This window comes from Budorcas taxicolor, chromosome 1 (genome assembly GCF_023091745.1).
Source record: "Budorcas taxicolor isolate Tak-1 chromosome 1, Takin1.1, whole genome shotgun sequence".
Lineage (NCBI taxonomy): Eukaryota > Metazoa > Chordata > Mammalia > Artiodactyla > Bovidae > Budorcas > Budorcas taxicolor.
The window spans coordinates 7,650,871-7,665,945 of record NC_068910.1 but is presented as its reverse complement, the minus strand read 5'-3'; the positions used below and the strand labels follow the sequence as shown (position 1 = coordinate 7,665,945).

The 15,075-nt window shown below is 51.1% G+C and overlaps 1 protein-coding gene across 1 annotated transcript in view; it reads left to right on the top strand.

The window, feature by feature from the left end:
- Nucleotides 1-653: 653 nt before the first annotated feature.
- The window catches only part of LTF (lactotransferrin), a 30,080-nt gene continuing 15,658 nt past the window's right edge, over nucleotides 654-15,075 (top strand). Inside the window, exons 1-9 of the mRNA XM_052639162.1 lie at nucleotides 654-696; nucleotides 4,542-4,705; nucleotides 7,601-7,709; nucleotides 8,006-8,188; nucleotides 8,519-8,666; nucleotides 9,604-9,659; nucleotides 13,117-13,295; nucleotides 13,724-13,898; nucleotides 14,316-14,470. Of these exons, the coding sequence (XP_052495122.1) occupies nucleotides 654-696; nucleotides 4,542-4,705; nucleotides 7,601-7,709; nucleotides 8,006-8,188; nucleotides 8,519-8,666; nucleotides 9,604-9,659; nucleotides 13,117-13,295; nucleotides 13,724-13,898; nucleotides 14,316-14,470 (1,212 nt within the window). The remainder of the gene's footprint in view (nucleotides 697-4,541; nucleotides 4,706-7,600; nucleotides 7,710-8,005; nucleotides 8,189-8,518; nucleotides 8,667-9,603; nucleotides 9,660-13,116; nucleotides 13,296-13,723; nucleotides 13,899-14,315; nucleotides 14,471-15,075) is intronic.

The window sequence follows — 15,075 nt, the reverse complement described above, 5'->3', positions numbered from 1 at the left end:
TGTATTAGGTCTCAGGAGGGCCCCAGAGGCAGTCTGGGTCAGACTCTGGCCAGCATATTGCCTCTGCCAGCTGGACCAGGCTGTTGTGGACCCCGGGCCAGGCAGCGGGCCTTCTTTCAAAACTCCAGGCTGGCTGCTGCGTGCAGACGCAAAGGTCTCCGTCTGCCTTAACTGTTTCCCAAGCACTGTAGATACCATCTGTACAGTCAAGCTGATCTGCAAAGATTCACCTTAGGACCCCTGCTCTAGGTGCCGATCTCCAGAAGGCACTGAGGCCAGAGGGGGGACAAAACCCAGGGACTGCCACTCCCGAGGGGCTGCGGACAGGTGGGAACGAAAGAGCATCCCCCAACTAGGCAGCGCTGAGGGGACTTGAGAGGTGGGTGTGGGTTGGGTATCCTCTCCCCGAGCGCCAAGCCCCGCCCGGGCACCTTTCCCGCTCCCTCGTTCTCCGCCCCCACCTCCCCCCTTCCCCCCGTTCTTCCCCTCTAGAAACTAGCAGACCTCGGGAGGGGGGAGGAGGGAGGCCTGGGGCGCTTATAGGACCACAGGGCGGGGCAAACCTCGTGAGGCCACCGAGCACTGGATAAAGGGACGCAGAACGAGGGCAGGTGGCAGAGCCTTCGTTCCGGAGTCGCCCCAGGACCCCAGACATGAAGCTCTTCGTCCCCGCCCTGCTGTCCCTTGGAGCCCTTGGTGAGTGCAGGTATGGGTGGGGGCGGGGGCATGCCCCTCCAGGTAGGTGTCCCGGTCCCCACACCCCGCTGTGAGAGCATCCCACACCCAGTCCCCTCACCCCTCAGTGTAGGCGTCTGGGTCCTGGCTCCCCGCCGTGTGGGCCTCCTTGTCCCCCGCAGCAGGCAGTTTGGCACGGGCACCTGCCGCAGAGGAGGCGCCCGGGAGCGGAGCGGATCCCGCCCACTCGCCTGGGGAGGAGCCCGGAGCTGGGTTCCGAGAAGCCGGCGGGGTCCGTGCCCAGAGCTGCCGAGCTCCCCTAAGGGTCTTTCCCGGTCCCTGTCCCTTCTGTCCTACCCATAGCACTGGTGACAAGAGTATACAGAGGGAGGCGGGGGTGGTAATGAGATTCGGAGAAGGCGAGTGACTTGCCCAAGACACTCAGGAGACTGCAGATGGGGTCCCAGCTCCTGCAAGGACTGTGCAACTTGGGCAAGCGACAGTCTTTCTGAACCTCAGCTTCCCTGAAAAATGGCTCAACCCTTTCTCCACAGGGCTGCGAGGAGGGCGCAGGGCCGCCTGCCCTGGTAGATGGAGGCGCACACAAGCCCTCCCACTGCAAAGGGGCAGGGGTGGGGGGCACAGACCCTGCTGCTGGGCCCCTTCTGTCAGCGGGTGCGAGAGAAGTGCCTGGTGCCTGGTTTTTAATGTGCCTGGTCTAGAAGGGGACTAAGCAGAAGGGACTAAACCACCGTTCCTTCTGACCGCCCCGCCCCCGCGCCCCCCCCCCCCCAAGTGTCTGAGCTGATCCCTGGAGTGCTCCCTCACCTGTGCTGAACATTAGTGATGTAAATGTGAGGGCCGGGCTTCCAGCAGCGGAGGGGGAGAGTCCTGACAGTGGCCGCAGGGGCTGGAGAGTGTCAGCGGTGAGACGGGGTGTGTGCAGGGCTCGGGTGAAAGCGCAGGTGCCGCCCCCTGCGGCCTGCCCCGCCAGCAGCGCAGTACAGCCTCCTTCTGTCCTCCGGCATCGACTCCGGGCTGGGAGCTTCCTGGATGAAGACAGGTGTTCAGAGGATAACCGGGAGCTTTTGCTCCCTAACCTATCCCTGTCTTTTCTGGTCCTCTTCTCCAGTTTCCTTCCCCTGGTGTTGTTCAGTCACTCAGGCACGTCTAACTCTGTGCAATCCCATGGACTGCAGCACGCCAGGCACCCCCTGTCCTTTGGTATCTCCTGGAGTTGGCCCAAACTCATGTCCATTGAGTCGGTGATGCCATCCAACCATCTCATCCTCCCCAGGAGTGTGGATTATTTCTCTCTCCTCTAAGGCAGGACTGGACCTGGCCAGGACCACCAGCTCACGACTACCCTTCCTTCTGCTCCCTGACCCGTGGCCTGCTGGGCCTGTAGCACAGGGTCGGGGCCACCTAGGAGAGGCCGGAGGGGCAGGAAGCCTTGCTTTCCTAGAGGTGGTCATGGGCTGTGGTCTGGGATCTGGCTCAGAGTCGCATCACTGGATTCCATTTTCACTTGAATCTTTGGTTGTCTTGGTGGCCAATGTCCCAAAGTATCACTGAATCCCTAGTCCTACGCAGTGGAAGGGGCGGCCACTGGCCTGGGGGGTTCCTGCCCTGCTCCCCATGGGTGTCGTGGCAGGAAGAGGCTGGGTGGGGCGAGAAGAGTAACTCCAGCCCAGCCCCTGCCTTTGAGAGAGGGGCACGGTGTGTCCGCACAGAAGGAATCTGAGCACGTGTCCTTTCAGGAGGGTGCCATCCAGGCTCAAGTGGGCAGCATGCGAGTGACTGAGACAGATCAGGGGCGGGGCTGGGGATACTCCAGGGCCAGACCTAGATCTGCCTGAGAGCGTTTCGTCCTGAGAGAGACCGGCAGCTTCAGAGCTGCTGCTGGGAGCTGTGGAGGGGCGGAGCAGAGCGCTGCGTTCTGCACCGAGCGCTGGTGTTTGGGGGCATCTCGGAAAACCTCTCAGTGGCGCTTTAGTTTCCTGGTTCACCCCTGCCAAGGGAGCACCCAAGCTCGTCCCCTGGTTCCCTATTCCTGCCCCTGCTCATGCCTTCCCTCCAGCTTGACACATGGTCTTCGTTTTGCTCTCTCCTTTCACCCTCAGCTTCCATCTTGTGACCCCCAACTCCTGATTTCTGCTGTGCTCCCTCCTCTCGACTCCCTTTTCTGCCTGGTTTCCAGCTTTCAGCCCACCTGTCTCTGCCCTCCTGTGAGTCGCCGCTCCATGGCTTCTGAATGAGACCTTCTAGGACCAGCACTGGAGGCTTTCCATGACCTGCCCCCAAACCCTTTACCATCTCCACGACACCCCGTCTCTAACCAGTCAGCCTACATAGGCAGGGGGCTTGGTGTCTGACTGCCTAGGTTCAAATTCTGGATCCAGACTTATTCGTTGTGAAACCTTGGGCAAGCCATAAGTTAAAGCCACAGTTTTCTAACCTAGGAAACGTGGATATCAGCAAAACTCAATAAAAAGGGATTGGGTGGATGGAGGGGGAACGGAACACATGAAGGGCTGAGTAAAGACCTGGCACAGATCGGCCTTGCAACCGTCTCTGAGCACGTGGCCCATTGCGCCCACTTCTTGGATTGCCTCCCCGCCCCAGTCACTGGCTGAGGTCATGGGGACATCACACCTGGCTTGGCACTTGTTCTCTTCTAGAGCATTCATCATTCTTGGTTGCATCCTTGGGGGCTCTTTGCCTCTCCCGATGAGATGGCTGCTGCCATCTGCTTGCACGTTCCTCTGCATATCACCCAGTGCCCTGTATACAGAGGGCATCCAGGAAACCCTGCTGAATCCCAGTGGCTAAATCGGATAGTGCAGATTCTCACCTCAGGACAGATCCAGGAAGGCTTCCCAGGGTAGATTACACCCCTAGAAATTTCCCTGGGACGGTGGCTGGTGTCGGGGGGAAGGGTGTGGCAGCCACATCCTCGCCAGGTGTCTCAATACCCTGGAGGGTGCAGGGGGTGATTATGAATAGGAGGTGGCAGAGAGCTGAATGCAGCCCCCTTCCCCACCAAATCACATCCAAAATAGGAGTGGCTTTTGCGACCAAGAGGCTTTTTTTTTTTTTTTGGTAGCAGTTTTACTGATGTATATTTTACTTATCATGAAATTCACCTCATCAAAGTATACAATTCAGTGGTTTTTAGTAACTTTACCAAGTGGTACAACCATTGTGGTAAATCAGTTTAAAAACATTTCCATCCCTCCTTGAGAGTCCTGTCTTCGGTGCGGTGGTGGATGGTGTAACTCAGGCACACTGACCCATTGGGTACAACACCTACTGCAGCTCATCTCCCGACAAGGGGTGGGGTGTATTTTCCTTCATTCCCTTGGCATCCTCTGGGGAGGATGTCTGGGAAGATGTCTGAAGCCTCAACAACCTAGAGGGACCCAGATTCCAGGCTGGACATTGCCACTGCTGAGCAGACTGTCACTCAGCCATGCTCAAGAGTCAGCTTCCACACCAGAAAGACAGACACGATACTTCCTCCCCTGCCTACCTCCTAAGTTCCAGGGGAACAAAGCAGGTGGAAGAACTCCCTTAGCTGATGCAAGGGGGCATTGCTGCGTTTTTTGTCAGGGGTAAGAAGCATGTCAGTCAGAGGAGGGAAACGATTCCAGAGGCTCTGATCATCTCCTCAGATTTGTTGAGGGTCACAGCCCTCTGGCCAGCATGGAGTGGTCATTAGGCTAGGGAAACACCTCCATCGGAGGAGAGTGGCCTGACTTAGCCACAGAATGGAGAGGGAAGGGGAGGGCCACTCCTTGAGAGGGCAAGGCTGTCCTTTCCACGGACAGTGATAGAACCCTCACTCCTTGGCCTCTTTCTCCCAGGACTGTGTCTGGCTGCCCCGAGGAAAAACGTTCGATGGTGTGCCATCTCACCACCGGAGTGGTCCAAATGCTACCAATGGCAGAGGAGGATGAGGAAGCTGGGTGCTCCCTCTATCACCTGTGTGAGGAGGACCTCTGCCTTGGAATGTATCCGGGCCATCGCGGTGAGTCCAGGCCGTAGGTTGGGTGGGACCAGACTGAAAGGGAAAGGATCCAAGGGCCATGGAGAATGAGCTCACCCTGCCCTCTCTGCTCTTCTTCCTGAGCGCCTGTAAGTTGGGAGCTGTCCTCTCTCCTAGGACACAACGCCATTTTGGAAGCAGACATTGCCATTCTAACATTTGAAAACCATCTGTAGGGAAACTGACATCACCACAGAAACTGAGAATAATGACAGTGCAATGATGGCGGCTCAGACGGTAAAGAATCTGCCTGCAGTGCAGGAGACCTGGGTTCGATCCCTGGGTTGGGAAGATCCCCTGGAGAAGGAAATGGCAATGCACTCCAGTATTCTTGCCTGGAGAATCCCATGGACAGAAGAGCCTGGCGGGCTACAGTCCATGTTGTTGCAAAGAGTCGGACATGACTGAGTGACTAACCCGCCACTAACACACAATGATGTCACAGAAGCAGTTGTATTGGGTGAATAGGTATCACTGGCAAAAGTCAAGGTGACTCTAAGAGAAAATCTCCAGAGAGATTACCTCTGAACTTGCAGAGAAAAAAGCTGAGCCCATCATAGTCAGCACATCACATGCTGGGGCGCAGCCTGCCAGGCCGCACTGGAAAGACCCTTGTCTAAGACGTTAGCAGAGAGAGAAAGGGAAGGGAGTCCTGACTTGTGCATAACTTCAGATTCCTTTTGTTTTTTTCAGATGTAAAATCTATTGCAATCACTTTTATTCATTTGTTTGGCAAGTGTGTTGTGTGTCTGCCATGTGCCATGGTGATGTGTATATGACTTTAGCACAAAGTAGGTAATGTGTGTAAAGTTCCTATTAATATCTAGGCTTATTGGAACAGTACTTAAGGGAAAAAGTCTAGTTTCAATAATATTTCAGACTGTTAGTTTACAACTATGGCCTGTGGACAAACAACACCAGCATTTCCTGCTGGCTTAAAATGCAGATTTGTAGGCCCTATTCCAACTTGTTCCATATCTGTGAATAAGACCTCAAAATCTGCCTTTTTAATTAGAGCCCCATTTGAAATCAGCACCACACACCACAGACTACCCTGGTGAGTCTGTGGTAAGGAATCCATCCACCAGTGTAGAAGGTGTGGATTCGATCGCTGGGTCGGGAAGATCCCCTGGAGGAGGAAATGGCACCCCACTCCAGTATTCTTGCCTGGGAAATCCCATGGGCAGAGCAGCCCGGTGGGCTCCAGTCGATGGGGTCGCAAAGAGTCGGACACCACTGAGCGACTACGCAACAACAACTACATACCATACACCAAAACAGAGATAGATTAAATGCTTAAAAATAAAATGTGTATTATCGAAAACCTAGAGAGGCAGATTCATTAGCAGAGCCGTAGAGGGAAGAGAAGTCTCTTAGCTTTGAAAAAAGCAATGAACCAAATCATGAAGTAAAATGAATGATTAAAAATTTTAATTCATAGCCATTAAAAACATTTAAGCAAAACATTTGACAGCATTGTAAAGCAATTATCCTCCCATTCAAAAGAAACTTTAGAAAGCACTGGAGTGAATATGCACGAGCTCTGACAAGTGACTGTATTCTATAAGGAACTAATTCAACTGGTAAGAAATGTAAGATCACATAGGAAAAACAATATGGGGAGATGGAGGTAGTGTTAATAAAAATACTATGAAATGTTCCCCGTAATAATCAAGAGACATACAAATCTAAGCAATTTGTTAGCACTTGAATTTTCTAAGTGATCGCACTTAATAAAATGAAAGCCTCTCACACTGGTGGTTCTATAATGAAACTGGTCCTCACGGTAGGTGGCATTCCAGATTGGAAAGGAATTGTCTGGAAAGCAGGATGACAATGATGGCCAAGGCCTTGAAGAAAAAATGCCCATTGTCTGGGTGATACCGCCCTCAGATGCCTATCCCAAGGCAACAGGTCATCAGAAGGGAGAAAAGCTAAGAGGACAAAGCTGCCCATGCAAGTATAATTTTAACAGCAAAAAGTTAGAAGGAACCCAGGTGGTGAACATTGGAGGGAATGTTTCAAATTTAGCTTAATAAATTATAAAACAGCCACATTATGATATAATATCATGAAGTCAATACAATCAAGAAAGCTGCTACAGGAGAAAATGTAGGCAGTTTTAGATGAATAAAGCAGTCCAGAAAATATTATTTCTACCAGGCTGCAAATACGAGAAATAAGTAAGCATAGGTGAAGTAATATGCCAAAGAGGATGAACATGGTTTATGATGATGATGATGATAACTTTAAGATATACTAATAGTTAACATTTGTATTCAATAAAAATAAGAACTTGGAAGAAATATAGAGGAAAAACAGGGAAGGGGGTAAGCATCTAGAACTTTTGTTTTTACTGAACTTTTAATTTTGTATTGGGATATGGCTGATTGACATTGTTGTGGTAGTTTCAGGTGAACAGCAAAGGGACTCAGCCATACATATACAGGTGTCCACTCTCCCCCAAACTCCTCCCATCCAGGCCGCTATAGAACATTGAGCAGAGTTCCCTGTGCTGCACAGTAGGTCCTTGTTGATTATCCACTTAAGATATAGCAGTGTGTACTATATGTCCATCCCCAAAGTTTATAATATAAAAGACGGTGAAGGATGCCATCACTGAGTGATCTGAGGCATGTCTTGTGAAAAAGCGGCCACCTGGCGACCTCAGGAGTTACAGAAAAGGGGCTGGAGCCCGTTACCCAAAAAAGAGGGGCTCTGGGCTCATACCACCTCTCATAGCAACTGAGTGGGACGTGACTGGAAGCTGACCCTCTGGAAGATCCTTCCAGCCATGGAGCCTTCTGACATCCTGAGGTTCACTTGCCTGGCTTAGGGTAGGTTTTCTCCTGAAGCTGGTTTGGCCTGTGGTTTCAGGGAAAAAAGGCGGATGCTGTGACCCTGGATAGTGGCATGGTGTTTGAGGCGGGCCTGGACCCCTACAAACTGCGGCCAGTAGCGGCAGAGATCTATGGGACAGAAAAGTGTGAGTTCTCCCTGGGGACCCAGAAGTTGAGGTGGCCTGGACCTGGGCCCTGGGCTCTGTGGGGTCAGAGTGGACAAGGCACAGAGCTGAGGTCTCAGACAGTGTCACACGTCCAGGGAATGATGTCCCTGGGCTCTTTAGGCCGGTCACCGACCCACTGGGGAAGCAGAGGAGGCTCTGGGCTGCAGTGACCAGATGGAATTCCCCTTCCCACGAGGGGCTCATTCAGGGAGGGCTGTTTCTCTCTCTCTCCGGTCCAGGCTAAGAGCTCTCGATTCTCTCTACCTTTTCTGCAGCTCCCCAAACCCACTATTATGCTGTGGCCATCGTGAAGAAGAGCAGCAATTTTCAGCTGGACCAGCTGCAAGGCCAGAAGTCCTGCCACACGGGCCTTGGCAGGTCCGCTGGGTGGAACATCCCTATGGGAATCCTTCGCCCGTTCTTGAGCTGGACAGAGTCAGCCGAGCCCCTCCAGGGAGGTAAGATGTGTGGGGGCTCTGGTGATCTCAGGCTGGGGTCCCTACTCCAGTGGCACATTCACAAGCCACTTCGGGGTGTCCCAGGTGAGGATGTGGGGTGAATCCAAGGCAGGGGTCAGGTTAACTGCTGTGAAGCCTGTGGGGGTGGGGTCTCCTGTATCAGCAGCCCTGGGAGGTGGTAGCTGAGTCTAGTCTCAGCCAATGTACATCTTCTGAGCTCCTGGCTTTGCAAAGGCTGTCAGGTGGGGGTGGAGGGGAGGGAACACTGGGGGTGCCACTGGCTGTGGTCTGGTGAGCTCATACCCTGGTTCATTTCTCTCTGTTCAACAGCTGTGGCTAAATTCTTCTCTGCCAGCTGTGTGCCCTGCGTTGATGGAAAAGCGTACCCCAACCTGTGTCAACTGTGCAAGGGGGTGGGAGAGAACAAGTGTGCCTGCTCCTCCCAGGAACCATACTTTGGTTATTCTGGTGCCTTCAAGTGAGTGAGACTATCGTCTTTTCCCCAGCGGCCCATGTGTCCTCGGGCTAGGAAGCCCTTTCTCTGGCCCCACATAGAGCTCAATGAGCTAGTGGGGACCACGAAGGAGGTCCAGTTCTTGAGCTGTGCAGAGAAACCGAGTCCGAAAAAGGTGCTGGCTCTGCCCAGTGCATGATCTCCTCCAGTCCCCTAGCCCCCGCAGGACCCCCTCACCTCCGCACCAGCCCAGCGAGCAGTCACCTCGTCAGCGCACCCTCCTGCCTCCCCAGAGATCCCTGAATCTGGCTTTGTCCCTCTGTGGTCCTGGGCTCCTCCTGCTGACGGCTGTCCCTCCCTAACTACAGAAGGACTGAAGGAGTCTTGTCATGAGCAGACTGGCCCCAGACCCCTGGCCAGGCAGCCGGACAGCCTGGTGCCTCTCCCCGGGAGGTAGTGATCTCTGCCTCACTGGGGAGCTCTCTCCTCCGCCCCAGCCTCATGCTGAAGCTGATGTTTCTCCTTTTACCCCATCTGCCTCTCGGACTCAGGCATTTTGTGTGTGTTGGGGGGCCTCCCCGACTCTCTGCTGCCTAGGGCACGTTTGCCACTTGGCCCTGGGAGGGGAAAAAACCACGTGGCCACATGTACTGCTTTTACCCTCTGGTGTAGAGGCTTGGAAACTCTTTTATATAGAAAGACAAAGTTTTCCCCTCTCAATCAGTCCTTAAAGGGGAAAGTCGGGGTCTCTAGCCAGCATCCTCTGGTTCTTTCTTCCTCAGAATCCATCTGCAGGTGGCCCCTGATGCCTTCCCAGGGGGGCCCCAGAGCCTCAGAGCCCTGTCCTCTGCAGGTCAGGAACCCACAGAAGACAAGCCCCAGGGCCCCGTTCCACAGGCAGGCACGAGGAACAAGCCGGGCCGCTCTGTGCTGACCCTTCTGGTGCTTTTTCATCCCACAGGTGCCTGCAGGACGGGGCTGGAGACGTGGCTTTTGTCAAGGAGACGACAGTGTTTGGTAAGGGGAGGGCGAGGAGCCGCGGGTACCGCCTCCTTTGCTTTTTCTTTCCTTTCATTTCATTGTAAATCCAAGTAGTGAGCTAATTTGACTCCTCACTTCCTGGCACACGATTATCAAAGTTCTCTGCAGAGCACAGCTCTGATTTTTATGTGACTGTATAGTTTAAGCAATCAGTTTTCTTTGAAACTCCCGTGCCCGCTATCTTTCTCTTCTGCATCAAGGACACCCAGGTCAAGGTAGCTGATACATGTCCTCCAAGATAGATGTGGCCTTGCAGTGTATAGAGGTGATCTGTGTTTCTGATTCTAAGCTCACAGAAGCTTCATTGATCATTATTGATTATGATCTGATCAAGGTTTTCCACTCAGCATTCCGTTTTAGAGATTTATCCGTGTTGTTGTGCTGTGCTTGTCTGGTTCAGGGGTTCTAACAGGTGAGAAGTGCTCCGTGGAGAGCACACATCACATTTACTATCTACAGCTGTAAAGCAATAGATACGTCACTGTTGGTTTCTCTTGCATTTCTCTGGCATCTAGTGAGTTTGATCATCTCAGTGTATTTGCTGGTAGTTTGGGCTTCCCTTTCTTCCTTTTTTCACCGTTGACTATCTTTCTATTGATTTTCATGCCTGTTTCTTCATGATTTTGATTCAAGGTGAGGCGTTCCTCCTCTCTATGTAACTAGCCATGGTTGGTTCTAGGCTTTAGGAAAATCTCTTCTCAGTCAAAAAAAAAAAAAAAAAAAAAAAATCTGTCAGTGACAGGTTTGTTGAACAGAAGTCCTTGATATTGATAAAGTCAAATTGGTCACTTTTGTGCTGCTGGCATATGTTTTGGGGGTCTTTTAAAGATGCTATTTTCCATCTAAATCATAAAGATTTTCTACAGTACAATTTATAGACTCCACTCCCTAACACATTCTTGTCTGTTCATATGTACCCTACCTAGGAAATTAGGTATGGATTCCACTTGAGCATTCTCCCCTTTATAGTGAGACCACTTTCCTTATAATACTGACTGTAAAAAATTCTACCCTTTTCCTACTGCTGTGTGGAGCCACTTATACATAAAACTTGTTTATAATCATGGATTCTGAGCTATTTTGTCTCACTGGTCTATTTGTATTTTTCTGCTTTTATTCCTCTGGTTTGTAGTGATCCTTAATAGCTTATGGAGGTGGAAGTGGGAGGGAGAGAAAGAGAGAGAACCTTCCCCAAACAGTTTGCTATTTATTTTCTAACTAAAATTTTTGAATTATTTTCTTGATTGTTTAAAACATCATACTTTAAGTAGAATTGTATTGAATTTAAACTGATTCATGAAAAACTGATATATTTATGTCAAATTTTCTAATCCCTGGATCATAATAAATCTCTCCCTTTTGATCACACCTCTTTTTAGGTTCTTCAATAGAATTTATAGAACTTAACATTTTTCTCTTAATCTCCTGCGTTGTTTTTGTCTTACTTCGGCTGAGCAGCAAGGCTCGCGGGATCTCAGTTCTCTGACGGATTGAACCCAGGCCACCACAGTCAAAGCACAGAATCCTAACTACTAGACCATCAGGGCAGAGAAGGCGATGGCACCCCACTCCAGTACTCTTGCCTGGAAAATCCCATGGACGGAGGAGCCTGGTGGGCTGCAGTCCATGGGGTCGCTAAGAGTCAAACATGACTGAGCGACTTCTCTTTCACTTTTCACTTTCATGCATTGGAGAAGGAAATGGCAACCCACTCTAGTGTTCTTGCCTGGAGAATCCCAGGGACGGGGCAGCCTGGTGGGCTGCCATCTATGGGGTCGCACAGAGTCGGACACGACTGAAGCGACTTAGCAGCACCAGCAGCAGCAGCAGCAGCAGACCATCAGGGAGCTCCCTCCTGGATTGTTTTTCTTTTTTTTTCTGCATTGTTTAATGAAACTAATTGCAGTCACTCAGTGGTGTCTGACTCTGTGTGACCCTATAGACTGTAGCCCCCTAGGCTCCTCTGTCTATGGGATCTCCAGACAAGAATATCGGAGTGGGTTGCCATTTCCTACTCCAGGGGATCTTCCTGACTCAGGGATTGAACCCATGTCTCCTGCATCTCCTGCACTGGCAGGCGGATTCTTTACCACTGAGCCACCCAAGAAGCCGATGAAACCAATTGCCTGCTATTTAATGATTTCACTTGCTCTTAGAGTATATTATAATCTGTATTAGTTTCTGTTCTGTTGTTGCTAATGAGGGTAACACTTGATTTCTGTAGTGTTGCCTCGCTGGACTTTTCTTGTTAGTTTTATTAGTTTTTTCTTGGTTTCACTGGCTTTTCTATGTAGGTGATTGCATCATCTTTCAATAAATAGAATTTGTCTTTTTCCTTCCAGTGTTTATATCTCTTATTTCTTTAGTAAATTGTGAAATACAGGTCATCTGGTATTGTGTTGGCAATGTGACAACTGACATCTTTGCTTGGTCCTGATTTTGAAGTGACTTTAAATTTTCTTCTTTTAGTATGATTTTGCTGTAGATATTTTGATAACTAGCATTTATGAAGTTTAATACCTTTACCAAGTTCTCTATAGTACTGGTTCTCCAAAACTGAAAAAAAGCACAAATAAATGTTGAACATATAAATGCTTTTCTCTGTAGCTATTAAGATGATCTCATTGTTTTCCTTTAATTCATTCTTGTCATGAATGTCTTTAGCTTCTTTGGCATTCAGTCATTCTTTTGTGAATGGAATAAACTGATAAACATAAGAGTCTGACCTATTAGTTTAAAAATAGTCTGTTATATTGAGTTAGCTAATTATTGTAGATTTTTCTGTTTATGTTCATAAGTAAAATAGGTCTGTAATTATTTCCTCTTGTACTTCTTTCTCTGATTTTGAGATCCAAATTATACTAAGCTCATAAAACAACTTGGGTCAGTTTCCATCACTTAACGTATTCTGATGCAATTCACATGTGATGTAGATCAATAGTTCCAAATTGGGATGGACTCACTCATACCACCTTTCCCCCTTTTTTGGATACACCCAAGTGCTGAGACGTGATTCAGCTGTATTTTTTGCTTTAAAATTTTTACCATTTTTATTCTTTCTAGAGATGTGGGTGAAGGCAGCAGTTCCGGGCTTGTTTCCATCCTGCGACTCTTTGTAGGTGGGGTTGTCATGTAAAAAGATGGGTCTGGTTCAGCCTCCTTGGCTTGCCAGGCAAGAGTTGCAACAATCCCAGAGCCTGTATGATCCAATCAGAGGATCATGGGCTTGCCCTTAAGGCTTCCTGGGCACTGTCTTTACTTTTCCACATGTTCCGGCACAATCCACTGCCCTTCTGACCCCCAGTTTTGTCAACTGTATAAGATGTCTCCTCCAGCTCAAATTCCATGGGGAGAGGAGGGCCATAGCTCATGGCTACTGACTGGGGCCTGCTCATCTGGACCTTCCTCTCCTCCACCTCTCCCTTCCCCCCAGAGAACTTGCCAGAGAAGGCTGACAGGGACCAGTATGAGCTTCTCTGCCTAAACAACACTCGGGCACCAGTGGATGCATTCAAGGAGTGCCACCTGGCCCAGGTCCCTTCTCATGCTGTTGTGGCCCGCAGTGTGGATGGCAAGGAGAACTTGATCTGGGAGCTTCTCAGGAAGGCACAGGTATCCCCACCCACAGTACCCCCACCCGCTTGGATCTGGTGGTGGGGAGGTTTCCTTCTTTCCTTCCCTAACTTCCTGCCACTCTGGAAGATTCAGTGGCCTGCCTGTCTAGGCTGTACTCCATACAGCTGAAACAATGATGCCTCCTCTAGCGTGACCCACTGGCGGGGTCTCCCAGGCTGGAATAGAAGTAGGGGGAGGAGGATGCAATATTCTCAAGACTCTAAGGTGCTCAGACCCCAGCAACTTCGTAACGACGAAGCCATGACTGAGCTGTGTCTCAGGGATGCCGTGAGACCTTCTACAGGAGGAGGGCAACCCAGGTTCCTGCTCTCAGAATCATCCCAGAATACCAGATCCTCTGTTTCAACCTGGTGTTTCGGTTTCCTGTTTACCACTGACATCATAATTCTCTTTCCCCTCACTAGGAGAAGTTTGGAAAAAACAAGTCTCAGCGCTTCCAGCTCTTTGGCTCTCCACAAGGCCAGAGGGACCTGCTATTCAAAGACTCTGCCCTTGGGTTCGTGAGGATCCCCTCAAAAGTAGATTCGGCGCTGTACCTGGGCTCCCGCTATTTGACCGCCTTGAAGAACCTCAGGGAAAGTGAGTGAGGGCCAGGCCCGCCCTAAGGGCAGGCCGGTGTGGGCGGGGAGCCTTGGCTGAGGCCTTCCGGGAGCACCTCACCACCCTCCACCCCCGCCCGCTATGGGCAGCTTGACCCTGCTCTGCAGCGGTCCCTTGGTCACCTTCCAGCCCCTGGAGGTCTTCACCGGGGTAGGTGTGATGTGAACGTGAGCATCTTCTGTGGACCAAATCAGGTGACAAGTGTCTCCAAAGGAGCATGTGGCCTCCTGATAATACTGCCACAGGACCCTGTGTGCGTCAGGTTGCCCAAACCTGGTAGAGCAGTCAGTTTGCTTCTGGGGAAGTGAAAAGTACGAAGACACCCCAAGAGAGCCAGGGCCCTTCTGGCTCCTTCCAGGGAGCTCACAGCCTGTTGACCACTGTGTCCCTGGGCAGCCGCGGAGGAGGTGAAGGCGCGGTGCTCGCGGGTCGTGTGGTGCGCGGTGGGACCCAAGGAGCAGAGTAAGTGCCAGCAGTGGAGCAAGCAGAGCGGCCAGAACGTGACCTGTGCCACGGCCTCCACCACCGACGACTGCATCACCCTGGTGCTGGTAGGGGCCTGCGCCCGGCCTGCGAGCGGTGCGGGCGGGGGGCCCAGGTCACCGCATCTGGTTGGAGGGGAGCAGGGGCTCAGCGGTGCTTCGCCCCCAGGGGGGCAGGGTCTGCTCGTGCCTGCGCAGAGTGGGGACAGAGCTTTCTGTCCTGCAGAGTGTCTATTGTGGACTTCACACTCTTCTGATCTTAAGAACAACTCACAATGAATGCAGGTAGTTTGGAAAATTTGGAAAGATGTGATGTAAAAACAAAGAGAGCAATGGAACCGCATACGGGGCCACCACAGTTCAGTGTGTGTTAGTCACTCAGTCACGTCTGACTCCTTGTGGTCCCATGGACTGCAGCCCTCCTCTGTCCATGGGATTCTCCAGGCAAGAATACTGGAGTGGGTTGCCATGCCCTTCTCCAGGAGATCTTCCCGAACCAGGGCTTGAATCGGAGTCTCCCGCATTGCAGACAGATTGTTTACCATCTGAGCCAGCAGGAAAGCACCATAGTTAAGAGTTTCACTAATTCCTCACCGTAGGATTCATCAGTTCATGTCAGTTTAGCCTTGGAACAGTAGTGGACTGTTGTGCTTCTGTTGTTTTGAGTCCTTTTC